The sequence below is a fragment of the Trichechus manatus genome, unplaced genomic scaffold, assembly GCF_000243295.1.
Source record: "Trichechus manatus latirostris isolate Lorelei unplaced genomic scaffold, TriManLat1.0 scaffold00038, whole genome shotgun sequence".
Lineage (NCBI taxonomy): Eukaryota > Metazoa > Chordata > Mammalia > Sirenia > Trichechidae > Trichechus > Trichechus manatus.
Window position 1 is genome coordinate 6,123,664 of NW_004443974.1, and position 12,978 is coordinate 6,136,641.

The following is a 12,978-nucleotide window of genomic DNA, read 5'->3' on the forward strand; positions in this document are numbered from 1 at the left end:
GCCACGCAGCTCCGCCTGGCCAGAAAGGGCTCCCAACTCAAGAAAAGGAAAAGAAAACAAACAAACAATTCAAAACGAACAAACGAACAAAAGCCCCGGGATCCCACCAGCGCGGTAGCCCAGACCTGAAGCAGCTCCACAGTCGAATGGAGCTCCACGGCCCCTCAGGAAGAAACAAAGATGGCGCACGGAGCCAGGCACTCGAGCGAAAGGAGGGGGAGGTAGCAAGAGGCAAGCAAGAATTTAAAAAAGCATTAAAAAAAAAAAAAAAAGGCAACACCAGCAGCCAAAAAATGGCACTCAGAGCCAGCCATTGCGTACTGATATTTCTGGACAAGAGACTGTGTTGTGTCCACGAGAAGCAGAGGAGGCCGACTGTGGGGTGATGAAGGGTAGAGAGTGGGAAAGCGTGTATCACAAATTGCCGGTGCTCTGCAGCCCCTCAGGAAGAAGCAAAGATGGCGCACGGAGCGAGGCACTCGAGTGAAGGGAGGGGGAGATGGCCAGAGGCAAGGAAGAAATCAAAAGAAGTGGAAAAAAGCAACACCAACAGCCAACAAATGGCACCCAGAGAGCCGCCCGCTTGGGTGTGTGGAATCCAAGCAGCCGGCGCTTCCGGTCAAGAGACTGTGGCCGCAGGACACAGAGGAGGCCGAGCCGGGGCGAAGAGGGGTGGGGGGTGGGCAAGCACACACCGCAAATTACCGGTTGTTTTGTCTCCCACTGGACGCTCAGTGAGGCTGCTTTCTCATACTCCCGTTTGCTTGTCTCCGATAGGAGTCCAAGATGGTGGATCCGCGCTGCGTTAGCTGGTAGGGGACCTCTGCGTGAATCTCTCCTCGCTCTCCATTCTGTCAGTTTTCTCACTCCATTTGCTGTTTGGCTGAGTTCTTTACCTCTTCATTTGATGTTTTAGGGTTTCAGGATTGTTGTAGTCTCTGTTCAGCTTAGTTTTTCGGATCTTTGCTGTGGAGGGACGGTGTGGTGCTTCTGCCTAGAGCGCCATTTTGCCGGAACTCCAAGTCTGGTCTTTTTTTGTGAGTTAGAATTTTGTTCTACATTCTTCTCCAGCTTTGTCCGGCACCCTCTATTGTGATCCCTGTCAGAGCAGTCAGTGGTGGTAGCAGGGCACCATCTAGTTGTGCTGGACTCAGTCTGATGGAGGCTGAGGTAGTTGCGGTCTATTAGTCCTTTGCACTAATCTTTCCCTTGTGTCTTTGGTTTTCTTCATTCTCCCTTGCTGCCAACAGGGTGAGACCAGTGGAGTATCTCAGATGGCCGCTCACAAGCTTTTAAGACCCCAGATGCTATTCACCAAAGTAGAATGTAGAACACTTTCTTTACAAACTATGTTAAGTCAATGGAGCTAGATTTCATGGAGGGTTTTCCTCATTTCCACTGACCCTCCAGCTTAGCAGACATGATGTTCTTTTCTAGTGGTTGGTCTATAACCTAGAGCATACCCAAGGACATCCATCCCTGTAACTATGCCAGTGTCCTGCACTTGCATTCTAGCACATTTTCTTGAGAAGAAAAACTGTGTATTACAGCTAGCTCACAGGGAACCGCACATAGTCCAGGGCCTATCTAGTATCTGCTGCAGCAAGGAGCCTGCTGGCCTCTTTTCTGCACTACCTTTTCCTACAACAATACCACAATATTTTAACTATTGTGGCTTACTGTTAGCTGGGAGGACCACCCCCTCATTATTTTCTTTTTAAAATCGTCTTGGCTATTTTTCCAGATGAACACTCCTCCCTCCCAATAACACACAATGGAATTGTATTAAATTTAATTATACATGAAATTAGGAGGGAATGGGCATTTTTATCACATTTAGTCTCTGTTCAAATTTATGTCTTCAGAGAGCCTTTCCATAATCATCTTACATAAGATGATTATATAAGCACCAATCGTCACTCTAGCCCATTATACTGATTTATTTTTCTTCATAGCACTTATCACCACCTGATATTATACTATTATATATTTATATCTTATACTTACTGCTTTATTGTCTTCTCCAAGAGGATACGGGTTTTGTTTTCAACAGAGACTCAGTACTATAAAGATGTCAATTCTCACCAAATTAAACTATAATTAAATGTAATATTTACTATGGTTCCCCCAGCATCCAAAATAGTATCAAGCACAAGTAGCTTTGAGCACCCAGTCTGTGCCAGTCACTGTTTTAGGTACTGAGGATACAACAGTTATAATAAAGATAAAAATATATGAATTATGCCTTCCCATCCAGGAACAGAATCTGTTTCTTCATTTATTCAGATCATTCTTAGGTTCTCTGGTTTAAATTACAGTTTTTTTCATATAGGGATCTTGCACATTTCTTGTTTATTCCTCACTATTTTAGCACTCTTGATAAACTATCAAAACAGGATACTTTTTCTATTAAATTTTCCAAGTGGTTACTGTTTGTTTGTACATTGAATCTTCTCTCAAGTCACACTACTGAACTCTTTTCAATTGTGATACAAAATTCAGGATGCACTAAAAAAAACTATGCAAGTAATAACTGTCTCTTTTCCTTTCTGGGTTTCATATCTTTTTCTTCTTCTCTTTTCCTATCTTATTGCTCTGACTGAAATCTCCAGGACAAAACAGATTAACAGCAATAACAGTAAGAATCCTTGCCTGGTTCTAAACTTTAAAGCACTGTTAGGTATGATATCTGCCGGTGGTGTCTGGGATATAGTCTTAACCTTATTAAGGCAGTTTCTTTCTAATCCTAATTGGTTTTGTTTTACTGTTGTTTTTCTCCACCAAGAAAGACTGAAATTTTCAGGCTTCTTTTTCATTAATCTATAAACGTAACACAGAACATTAACAGATTTTCTAAAGCTGTCCTATTATTATATTTCTAAAACAAAACTTTGTCATAGTGTATCATGCTTTATTTAATACAGTAATTGCTATGATTTACAAATATTTTATTGAAGATTTTTATACCTGTAAGAGACAGTCTATAATTTTATTTTTGTGCTCTTCACCCAGCTTAGATTAAATTATTCGTAAGACAGAAGGCAAGGAAAGAGGAAGTAATTCATCTACGCACTATAAGAGGGGAATAAAGTTATGACTATGTCTATTAAGATTAATCACTAATCAGTTGTTGTTGAGTCAACTCCAACTCATGGTGACCCCATGTGTGTAAGAGTAGAACTGTGCTCCACAGAGTTTTCAACAGCTGACTGTTTGGAAATAGATTGCCAGGTCTTTCTTCTGAGATGCCTCTGGATGGACTTGAACTTCTAACTTTCTGGTTAATAGCCTAGTGCATTAACTGTTTTGTGCCACCCAGGGACTCCTCTATTAAGATACAACTGTTATAATTACCAAAGCAAACATAGTTATGCTGCAAGTGAAATTTGCTGTCATGATTCTAATAAATTTGTTAAAAATCTGTAAAGTTTTTATATGGTAGTTTTTTATAATGAGATTGTTTATTCAGGTTAATTGAAGACTGCACATTTGCTTGCTTTATTACCAGTAAAGAGCTGCAAGAATAAAAATCAAGACTCAATCTTTTGATTTAATTTTTAACTAAAAATAAATAAATTAGCTATATTTACTTCCTTGCTTGTTACAGTGTTGCTGTAACAGAAATATCACAACTGGATGGCTTTAACAAAGAGAAATTTATTCTCTCACAATTTAGGAGGCTAGAAGTCCAAATTCAGGGTGCCAGCTCCAGGGGAAGGCTTTCCCTCTCTGTAGGCTCTGGGGGAAGGTCCTTGTCATCAATCTTCCCCTGGAGCTTCTGGGAGCAGGGACCCTGGGTCCAAAGGACACGGTGCTCCTGGCACTTCTTTCTTGGTGGTATGAGGTGCCCCCCACCCCCACCCCCTCGGCTCACTTCTGTCTTTTAAATCTTAAAAGAGATTCACTCAAGATACAATCTAATCTTGTAGACTGAGTCCTGCCTCATTAACATAACTGCCTCTAATCCTGCCTTATTAATGTCAAAGGAAAGTCACATCAGATGACAAAATAGTAGACAATCACACACTACTGGCAATCATGGCCTACCCAAGTTGACACACATTTCTGGGGGACACAATTCAATCCATACATAACACTTGCCCACCACCGGTCTGCCAGTTTGTCGTACTCTGGTAGCTTGCATGTTGCTATGTTGCAGAAGCTATGCCACTAGTATTTCAAATACCAGTAGGGTCACCATGATGAACAGGTTTCAGCAGAGCTTCCAGACTAAGATACACTAGGAAAAAAGGTCTGGCGATCTCCTTCCAAAAATTAGCCAATGAAAACCTTATGGATCACAGCAGAATACTATCCGATATAGTGCTGGAAGATGAGTCCCCTAGGTTGGAAGACACTCAAAATACACAGTGGCCACAACAATAAACTCGAGCATACCAACAATTGTGAAGATGACGCAGGACCAAGCAACATTTTGTTTTGTTGTACATGAGGTCACTGTGAGTCAGAGCCAACTCAATGGCAACTAACAATAATTTCCTTGCCAAATACCTTAAAATATCTTTATATTGATGATTTATTTACTCAAAGGTCTTCATGACTAACATGCCAAAAAAAAAAGCCTTCAGCATTATTTGCTTTACTTCCCTACAAATCTGGAGGTCTTATCAAAATCTAGGTACAACCACATTATTGAGCATGTAAAACACCACCCATGTCTATTCCAGGGAAATAAAGAATGAGGGCCACTCATCAGGTTTATTTCCTAACTGATGAAAAAGAAAGAAGCCCAAGCAGTCAGTGGCAACCCCAGAACTGGAACCAGAAATGCTGGCCTTCAATGTAGGCCTCTTCCCACGACATCACCATCACTGAGATGGCAAAGAACTTCAGATGTCACTGTATCTCCTCATCCCCTTCTTCACTAAGACTGAGGAATTCCAACAGCAACAACACCCTTTCACAGCTGCTTACCGTGAATACCTTCTCAAATTCATTCAGCTTCCTTTGTCTCAAAGAACTACAAAATTTCAACATCCTTCCTCATTTATTCTCACAACAGCCTTGCTGCACAGCAGGTTTTAGTACATAGAGTCTGCAGGTGTGAAAAGTGAGGCACAGAAAATCTTACCATCTACAACCAATCAATCTTCCAGTCCTGTTCTCTCTTCCTTAAACCATAACTGCACTACTTATTATAGTACTTAATTTATACTGTCTTATATTTTACTTGGAGCCCTGGTGGCGCAGTGGTTAAGAGCTTGGCTGCTAACTAAAAAGTCAGCATTTCAAATACACTAGTTGCTCCTTGGAAACCCTAGAGGGCAGTTCTACTCTGTCCTCTAGGGTCACTATGAGTCAGAATTGACTCGACGGCAACAGGTTTGGTTTGGTTTTATATTTTACTTAATTTATGTAAAATGAGGGCTAATAGTACTTACCTTATAGAACCGTTATGAGGATAAAATGAATTAACATTTTTAAAAAGTGCCTAACACATTAAAAAAAAAAAAAAATCTTGTAATCCTTTATTGAAGCAGACTGCCACTTCTTTGTCCTGCCGAGTGGCTGGTGGGTTCAAAGTACTGACCTTTCGGTTAGCAGCCAAGCGTTTAACCACTGTGCCATCAGAGCTCCTTCACCGAGCACACAGTACAACATAAATATTAGCTATTTTTATTTTTACTCAAAATTGTCAATTTGCCCAAGGAGTGTCCAGCCCAAAGCTTCTGACTACTTGTTCCATGGGGATATGTCATAACTCCAAGTCCAGTGAGGTCCAAACTGTGTTTAATTTGCCCCGAAACCTGCTCCTCCTCTGACTTCCCCAATTGTATCATCATCAGGTTGCAAATCTGACATTGACTCCTCTCCCTCTCCTGCCTCCAACAGCTAATTCATCAATCTGATCAATTCCAGATATATTTGTTCTTTTCTCTCTGTAAGCACAGTTACCAATTACACTGGGATCAATAATCTCTTCCTCAACTATTCAACAGCCACCAAAACTAGTCTTGCTGATTGTCTTTTCCTCTCTTCAATCCATTCTTCAGAGCTGTTAGAGTGAGTTTTCTAAAATACAATTCTTATTTTACGCTGCTATTAAAATAAATCACAACAAAACCCTCGAAGGAGTCATCTTAATGGCAGGAAAAAAAAAAAGCCTAAACTTTTTACTTGGTATTCAAAGCCTTCAGGATTCCAAACTATCCTTCCAGCCTTCTTAGCCACAACACTTCACACAGAACTATTTGTTGTTCCCCGAAAACACTGAACTCACTCTTCCCAAAGCCTATTTTTGGTCCCCTGCATTTTCACATCTCCTTACCTTTGCTCAGGTCCTACTCTCCACTTAGAGAACTCTTCTCTCCATCTCTGCCCCAAAATGTCATTCTTCAAATGTCATTAGCCAAGTCTTACATTACGCACAAAACGAGCCTTCTGTGTTCCCTTTATAGCCTCAGAGAATTTTACTGCTGAAATAATCTCATCTTACAAACAAAACAACTGCGTCTGTAAAGGATAAAGTTAACTAATCAAGATGACCAAGCAATTAGGTCTAGAATTTAGATCCAACTTCAAATCCTATTCTTAAACTATGTCTGTCCCTCTTTCATAGCACTCAGTAATCACACTGTGTCTTGTATTTTAGTTACGTATGTAACTATTTGTTTCTCAATTCAGCTGTGTGAGCTTTATAGGCAAATTCATTCCTGATACAGAATACCTGTAAGAAGTTGAACCTCAGCTGTTTGAACAAAATAAAGTTTGTTTCAACAAGGTTGAACGCAAGGATAACCCAGCTTCATGGTGGGACAAGAAACAAGAGAATGACCGGGTCCATGGCAGCACCCGCCTCCTCCTACCTCATAGTAAATGTCACTTTACTAAAGTTCCTAAACACAGCTAATAATTCCTTCATCTGAGGAAAATAATAGTTGCCATTCCCATAAGGCAATAAGATTAAATGAGGTAATGCATGTAAAACACTTTAACACTGCGTGGTATGTAATTCCTGGCACGTAATCTTTAGACTTACCCTCTTTTTCCCCCAGTGTAGACCTGCCATGACACTCCTCTGCCTTAAACCTTCCACCTCTCACAGCATAAAGTCAAACTGCTTACTCTGGCTTTGTGGAAGTTACTTCCCAAGGTACCTCTCCAGGCTCTGGAGTGCTGCTTCCCACCAACACTAGAGTCAGATGAAACAGCACTTGGCTCCCTAAATACACAAGGTTCTGTTAACTTTTCTTACTCTTTTGCGCTTTTGCCTATACTAAAGTAGTTTAAAAGCGTGGATTTTAAAATCAAGCTGACCTGGGTTCATGTTCCAGCTCTACCACTTACTAGCTATGTGACCTTGGGCAAATCACTTTACTGTCAGGGACCGCTTCCTTATCTATGTCATGGAGAGACCACTCATATTTCACCTTATAGAACTGCTGGGAGGATTCAATGAATTAATGCATATAAAGTAATTAGCATCCTGCTTGGCGTCTAGCAAAGGCTTAATAATGTTAATTATTATTATTTTACTGTGTTTACTTCACTTATGCTATTCTTCATTGCACTAACTACAATGTACTATAATTGCCTCTTTATGTGTGCCTCCCCATTAGATTATAAACCCTATGAGAGCAGGGACTATGTCTCTTGTTTTCCACTGTATGTGCACACTGTTGTTGTCAGGTGCCGTCGAGTCGGTTCCGACTCATAGCGACCCTACGTCCAACAGAACGAAATCGGCACACGGTAATTACCAAACACCTTCCAACGGTTGCTGCCAGATTCACCCTCCAGTATCACCTCATTTTTCTGCAGCTTCCTAAGTCCACTCTAATGCACTCTGCGCCTCTACCACGGCGCCAGAGACACTACTTTAGGAGACTGTCTCTCTCCCTCGACTGTGAGCATCTGGGGCTGTACACTCACTTCGCCGGGAGGTCTGGGTATTACGCGACATAAAGTGGCCCTGACTGGTGCTTAAAAAAAAAAAAAAAAAGCACCACTATTATTCACGGAAAGACGCACGTCGTAGGGTTCTAGAGTGGGCGTAGGGTTCAAGAGCCACTGCGGGATGGGGCTGGGGAGTGGGGGGAGAGGGTCTCCGGAGCTGTGAAGGGGACTTCTGGGGGTCGACCTGTATGTGTGTTGGGGTCCAGGGGTTGGGGCATCCGGAGCGTAGGGTCTGCTAAGGCAAAGCAGAGCTGGTCCCAGGCACGGGAGGCTGCAGCCCTATGCCCCGCTTGCCTGTCCTCCGGACGAGCCTCACCTCCTGCACTTTCAGCTCCTCCAGAGTGGGCAGCTCCACTATCCCCGGCATGATGGCTGTAGCCCCGACCCTGAGGAGATACCCTCAGCCGCCTCTCCCCAGTCTCCTTGAACTCGTCTTACGAGCGCCGAGGAGGGCCACACGGTAGTTGCGCATGCGCAGCCGGCAGCACGCAGGCGCAATGCTCTGCCCAACCGCGAGTGACAGTTTGCGCAATACCAGGAAGTTGGGTGTGCTCCAGGAGGCGGAGCTTCCAGTAGGCTCCGCCCATCCCTTCTGGTTGTCATAGTGAAGCCGAGTACACTGAGAGTCTGGTTCCCGAGAACTGAAAGCTAGAAGCAGGTGCCATGCAGTACACCGGGAGCAGATACATCGGGGAATATGTAAACGGGAGGTAAGGGCCTTATTTGATTCACTAAATATGTCTCAAACATCTGTGACTGGGAAAAGACGGCTCTTTTTTTGCCTCTGCGAAGAACCTTGTATTGGGCACTTTTACAAACTTTGTCCCTTTAACCTTCAGGACAATGCTTTCAGGTAGGATTATTTATTCCCATTTTACAGTTGAGGAAACTGAGGCCCAGAGAAGTGAAGTAACTTGCTCAAAGACACATGTCTAATAAAGTGCAGAGTGCTCGCTTCAGCAGCACATGTACTAAATTGGAACGATACAGAGAAGATTAGCATGGCCCCTGCGCAAGGATGACAAGAAAAAGAAAAAAAAAGTGTGGAGCTGAGATTCATTCATCCAATATGAATGTGTGCTTGCTATCTGCCAGTTTTAGGATGTAGGAATAAGAATATAAAAAATAGTTAAAGACGCCAGTCCGTAGAGAAGCACATCATTTTTGCTGAAGTAGAAGGTGAACGAAAAAGAGGAAGTCCCTCAACGAGATAGATTGACACAGTGGCTGCAACAGTGGGCTCAAGCACAACAATGATCGTGAGGATGTCACAGAACCAGGCAGTGTCTCGTTCTGTTGTACATAGGGTCGCTATGAGTCAACTGACTCGACGGCACCTAATAACAAATTGTAGGATGATAGCACCAAGCATTGATATAGCAGTTCTTTATGCACCCTGCTACTTTTAAAAATCAAGCCAGTTGCAGAAGAAATGTACACTTTGTCTTTCTGTGTACTCAAAATGAAGAAAGAGAACCACAATTCCTTATGGACTTGAGCAGGGGTTTACATAGAAGCAAAGATTTGAGTTTTTATTGTATTATGTTTATTAAATTTATTTTCACTGAATTTTATCTATTAAATTAGAAGTACACTTATAGATTTAATTAAAGTAAGGCTAGAACCACCTAAATTGTTAAAAATAGGTCTAGCCTTATGTCAATTAAATCTATAGGTGTACTTCTAATTTAATTACATTGAGTGAAAATCAGATTTCAAAAGTGCTTTAGTGACTGAAACTCTTTTTTAAGTAGATAGTTTATTTATGAAGGCATGGAACAATCTCAATAGAGTATGTTTTTCTAATAACTTTTATATTTTGATTTTGTGAAAGTTTTTCCTGTTAACAATGCCACGTATTGGGTATTGGAGTAAATATTGTTCCCAACCTTCATTCTCAAATACTGGTTGGTTAAGAAACAAAACAAACATTTGCCTTTAAAAAAAAAAAAAAAAGTTAAGATCCTTGTTCTCATGGAGCGTATAGTCTAGTTGAGATGTATTGCCAATAAACAATAAACAAATAAATGAGAATATAATTTCAGATAGTGGTAAATGCTATGAAAACAAATGAAACATGGAAATGGATGAGGGGGCTGTGGCTAATTTAAACTCAGTATACATGGTATCTTCCATCAAAGAGATCACAATCTAGCTATTATTAAAGAGAATTATATACACAAATCATTGTAACAGACTAATAGTAAAAGCTGTTTAATTCGACAAATGTTAAGAATCAACTAAGTACCAGGCTCTGGGCTTGACTCTGGGGACACAGGAATATGGAAAGCACAACCCTGGCCCTCAAGAAGTTCATACAAATATGATGGGGAAAAAAACTAAAAACCAAGCCCATTGTCATTGAGTCGATTCCAACTCATAGCAACCCTATAGGACAGAGTAGAACTGCCTCAAAGGGTTTCTAAGGAGTGGCTGGTGGATTTGTACTGCTAACATTGTGGTTAGCAGCTGAGCTCTTAACCACTGTGCCACCAGGGCTCCATAATGGGGAAAGTAGGCAAAGTAGGTGCCGTCAAGTTGATTCCGGCTCATAGCGACCCTATGTACAACAGAACGAAACACTGCCCAGTCCTGTGCTACTCTCACAATCGTTGCTATGTTTGAGCCCAGTGTTGCAGCCACTGTGTCAATCCATTTCATTGAGGGTCTTCCTCTTTTTCGCTGACCCTCTGCTTTACTAAGCATGATGTCCTTCTTCAGGTACTGGTCCCTCCTGATAACATATCCAATGTATGTGAGACAAAGTCTTGCCCTCCTCCCTTCTAAGGAGCATTCTGGCTATACTTCTTCCAAGACAGATTTGTTCATCCTTCTAGCAGTCCATGGTATATTCAGTATTCTTCGCCAACACCATAATTAAATGCATCAGTTCTTCTTTGTCTTCCTTATTCATTGTCCAGCTTTTGCATGCATATGAGGCGATTGAAAATACTATGGCTTGGGTCAGGCACACCTTAGTCCTCAGAGTGACATCTTTGCTTTTTAACACTCTAAAGAGGTATAAAATAGATGACTGCAATTCAGTGTAAGTGCTGTGGTAGTGAGAAGCAGCAGGAACACAGAGGTGGCCACTCGTCCTGGCTCACTTCTTTTTAATTTGCTTTGAATTCATAATAAAGGCTTTTTGCTTCAAACGAATAAAAGAAAAATGAAAGGGCAGGAAGGAAAGAGGGAGAGAAGAAGGATTAGAAGAGAGGCAGAGTGGCAAGGGGGGATCCAGTCAGAGTTTACTGCAGCTGTCCTGGTAAGGGGCAGCAGGGCCCCCGGCCAAGGGAGAGACAACAGAGCTGCAGAAAAGGGAATACTGTAGGCTAAGTTTGGGGCTTTAGTTGCCAGAACTTGGCAACTAATTGGCTCTTGGTCCCATCCAGAGACTGCTTCCAGCCCCATCCCCAGCCCCAACCCCAAGTAGTAGGCTTTGAACCTGGAAGCTTCTGACCCCATTCATGGAAATAGAGAACTCTGAGGAGGGGCTGCTTCGGGTGAGGGGAAAATGAGCTCTGTTTTGGGGAGCTTGAGATGTCTGTGGGAGGTCTGAACAGTGATGTCCGGTTTGCAGTAAGAAAAGGAGTAGAGTCTGATCTCAGGGAAGGATTTGGAACTTCAAAATGGAAACCGTGCTTAGAAATGATAGGTGTGATCTCAAGCAAAGAGGTAGAGGAGAGAAGGAGGAGTTTCTTCTTCCCCCATCTCTTGCAGTAGAGTAAAAGTAATTTTGAGCTCTTACTATGTGCAGGGCACTCTGCTATAGTTTCACATCCATTATCTCATTTAATTCTCTCAATAACTTTGTGAGGTGGGTACAATTGTTATTCCCATCTTACAGATGAGAAACTCAGGTTTAGAGATGCAAGGAGTTTGCCCAGGGTCACATAGGCACAGAGAGGTGGAGCCGGGCCTGGACTCCAGGGTTACCTGGCTCACAAGGGGTACTTTAAACACAGTGCTCTCCTTTTTGGGGCCTGTGGCACAGCAGCCCTTCCTGTGATCCACTCAGTCAGTCCATGGGCCTTTCTGTTTCCTTCACTTCTTCCTCAGTAGATGTTAATGGAGCACCTGTTAAGAAGAAAGTATGGTTCTAGATGCTGAGGATACCAAAGCCTGCCTCAAAAGAAGCTTATGCTCCTTTAGGAGAGATGAGGTAGACAGTTACAATGCAGTGCAGAAAGTACTCAGTGTCCCCAACAGAGGTACAAACATGAGGCTAAAAAAGTTCAGAGTTAGGTGACTTCTAGCCAGTGAGGAAGAATGAACAGTGAATGAAAGCGTATTTCTTAAGTACTTACTATATGTCAGGCCCTTTACTAGGAAAACCATTTTACATTATCTGGGTTAATCTCAGACATTCATCTCAGCTATTTTATACAGGAAAAAACTGGTCAACTGGTCAAGCTGGGTGTCCCTGCCCTATGCTCCTATACTGGCTTTCTTCCCACACGTGGCATATACCACTATTCTATTACACTTTTCCAAAGTGGTTGTTCAGTGTAATTGCTTAATTATGTCCCCCATTAGACTGTGTGCCCCCTGAGGACAGGGACTACATCTTCTTTGACCACTGTTGTGTAATCCGTGTTGTGTCCAGCAGACCTCTCAGCACAGCACCTGGCATATAGCAGGTGCTTGGTAAATATTTGTTGGAAGGAAGGCACGAAAAGAGGAAGGAAAACAGAGATTTGGGAAAGTCTCCAACATGATACCTCTAGGAAATGGTGAAGTAATATTCAAACCCATGTCTCCTGTCTCTAAATTTCATATTTTTCCAAATATCCCACTTGTGATGTAATGGGCAGTGGTGGGCTGGTCTTGGGGGACAGAGAAGACACAGACTAGCTGCCAGGAAACCTGGACCCTAGTCTCTGCTTCACAGTGTTTACTGTGTGGCTTTGGGCACATCCTTTCCCTCTCTAGGCCTACAAGGGTCTTTTTCAGTTATTTCACTGTTTCTCACACTGTTGTGGAGCCCCAGGGCTGCTAGGCAGTGGCATGAACTCCAGGACAGCTTCTAGGTGAGGAGGAAGACAAGCAGACCAAACTCTG

The 12,978-nt window shown here is 42.4% G+C and overlaps 2 protein-coding genes and 1 non-coding gene across 4 annotated transcripts in view; 2 read left to right on the forward strand and 1 right to left on the reverse strand.

Annotated features, from left to right (window-relative positions):
• The window catches only part of NDUFA8 (NADH:ubiquinone oxidoreductase subunit A8), a 23,675-nt gene extending 15,246 nt beyond the window's left edge, over positions 1-8,429 (reverse strand). Inside the window, exon 1 of the mRNA XM_004375622.1 lies at positions 8,234-8,429. Within this exon, the coding sequence (XP_004375679.1) occupies positions 8,234-8,284 (51 nt within the window). The 5' untranslated portion in view covers positions 8,285-8,429. The remainder of the gene's footprint in view (positions 1-8,233) is intronic.
• A 97-nt stretch (positions 8,430-8,526) lies between these two features.
• MORN5 (MORN repeat containing 5) overlaps positions 8,527-12,978 on the forward strand; it is a 36,861-nt gene continuing 32,409 nt past the window's right edge. Inside the window, exon 1 of one of the 2 annotated variants that reach the window (XM_004375623.1) lies at positions 8,527-8,627. In XM_004375623.1, the coding sequence (XP_004375680.1) occupies positions 8,581-8,627 (47 nt within the window). In that variant the 5' untranslated portion in view covers positions 8,527-8,580. The remainder of the gene's footprint in view (positions 8,628-12,978) is intronic. The other variant, XM_012555401.1, reaches the window with a different exon arrangement.
• LOC111820465 (U6 spliceosomal RNA) lies at positions 8,865-8,970 on the forward strand. The gene has a single exon (XR_002824014.1). It is a non-coding gene; the product is annotated as a U6 spliceosomal RNA (small nuclear RNA).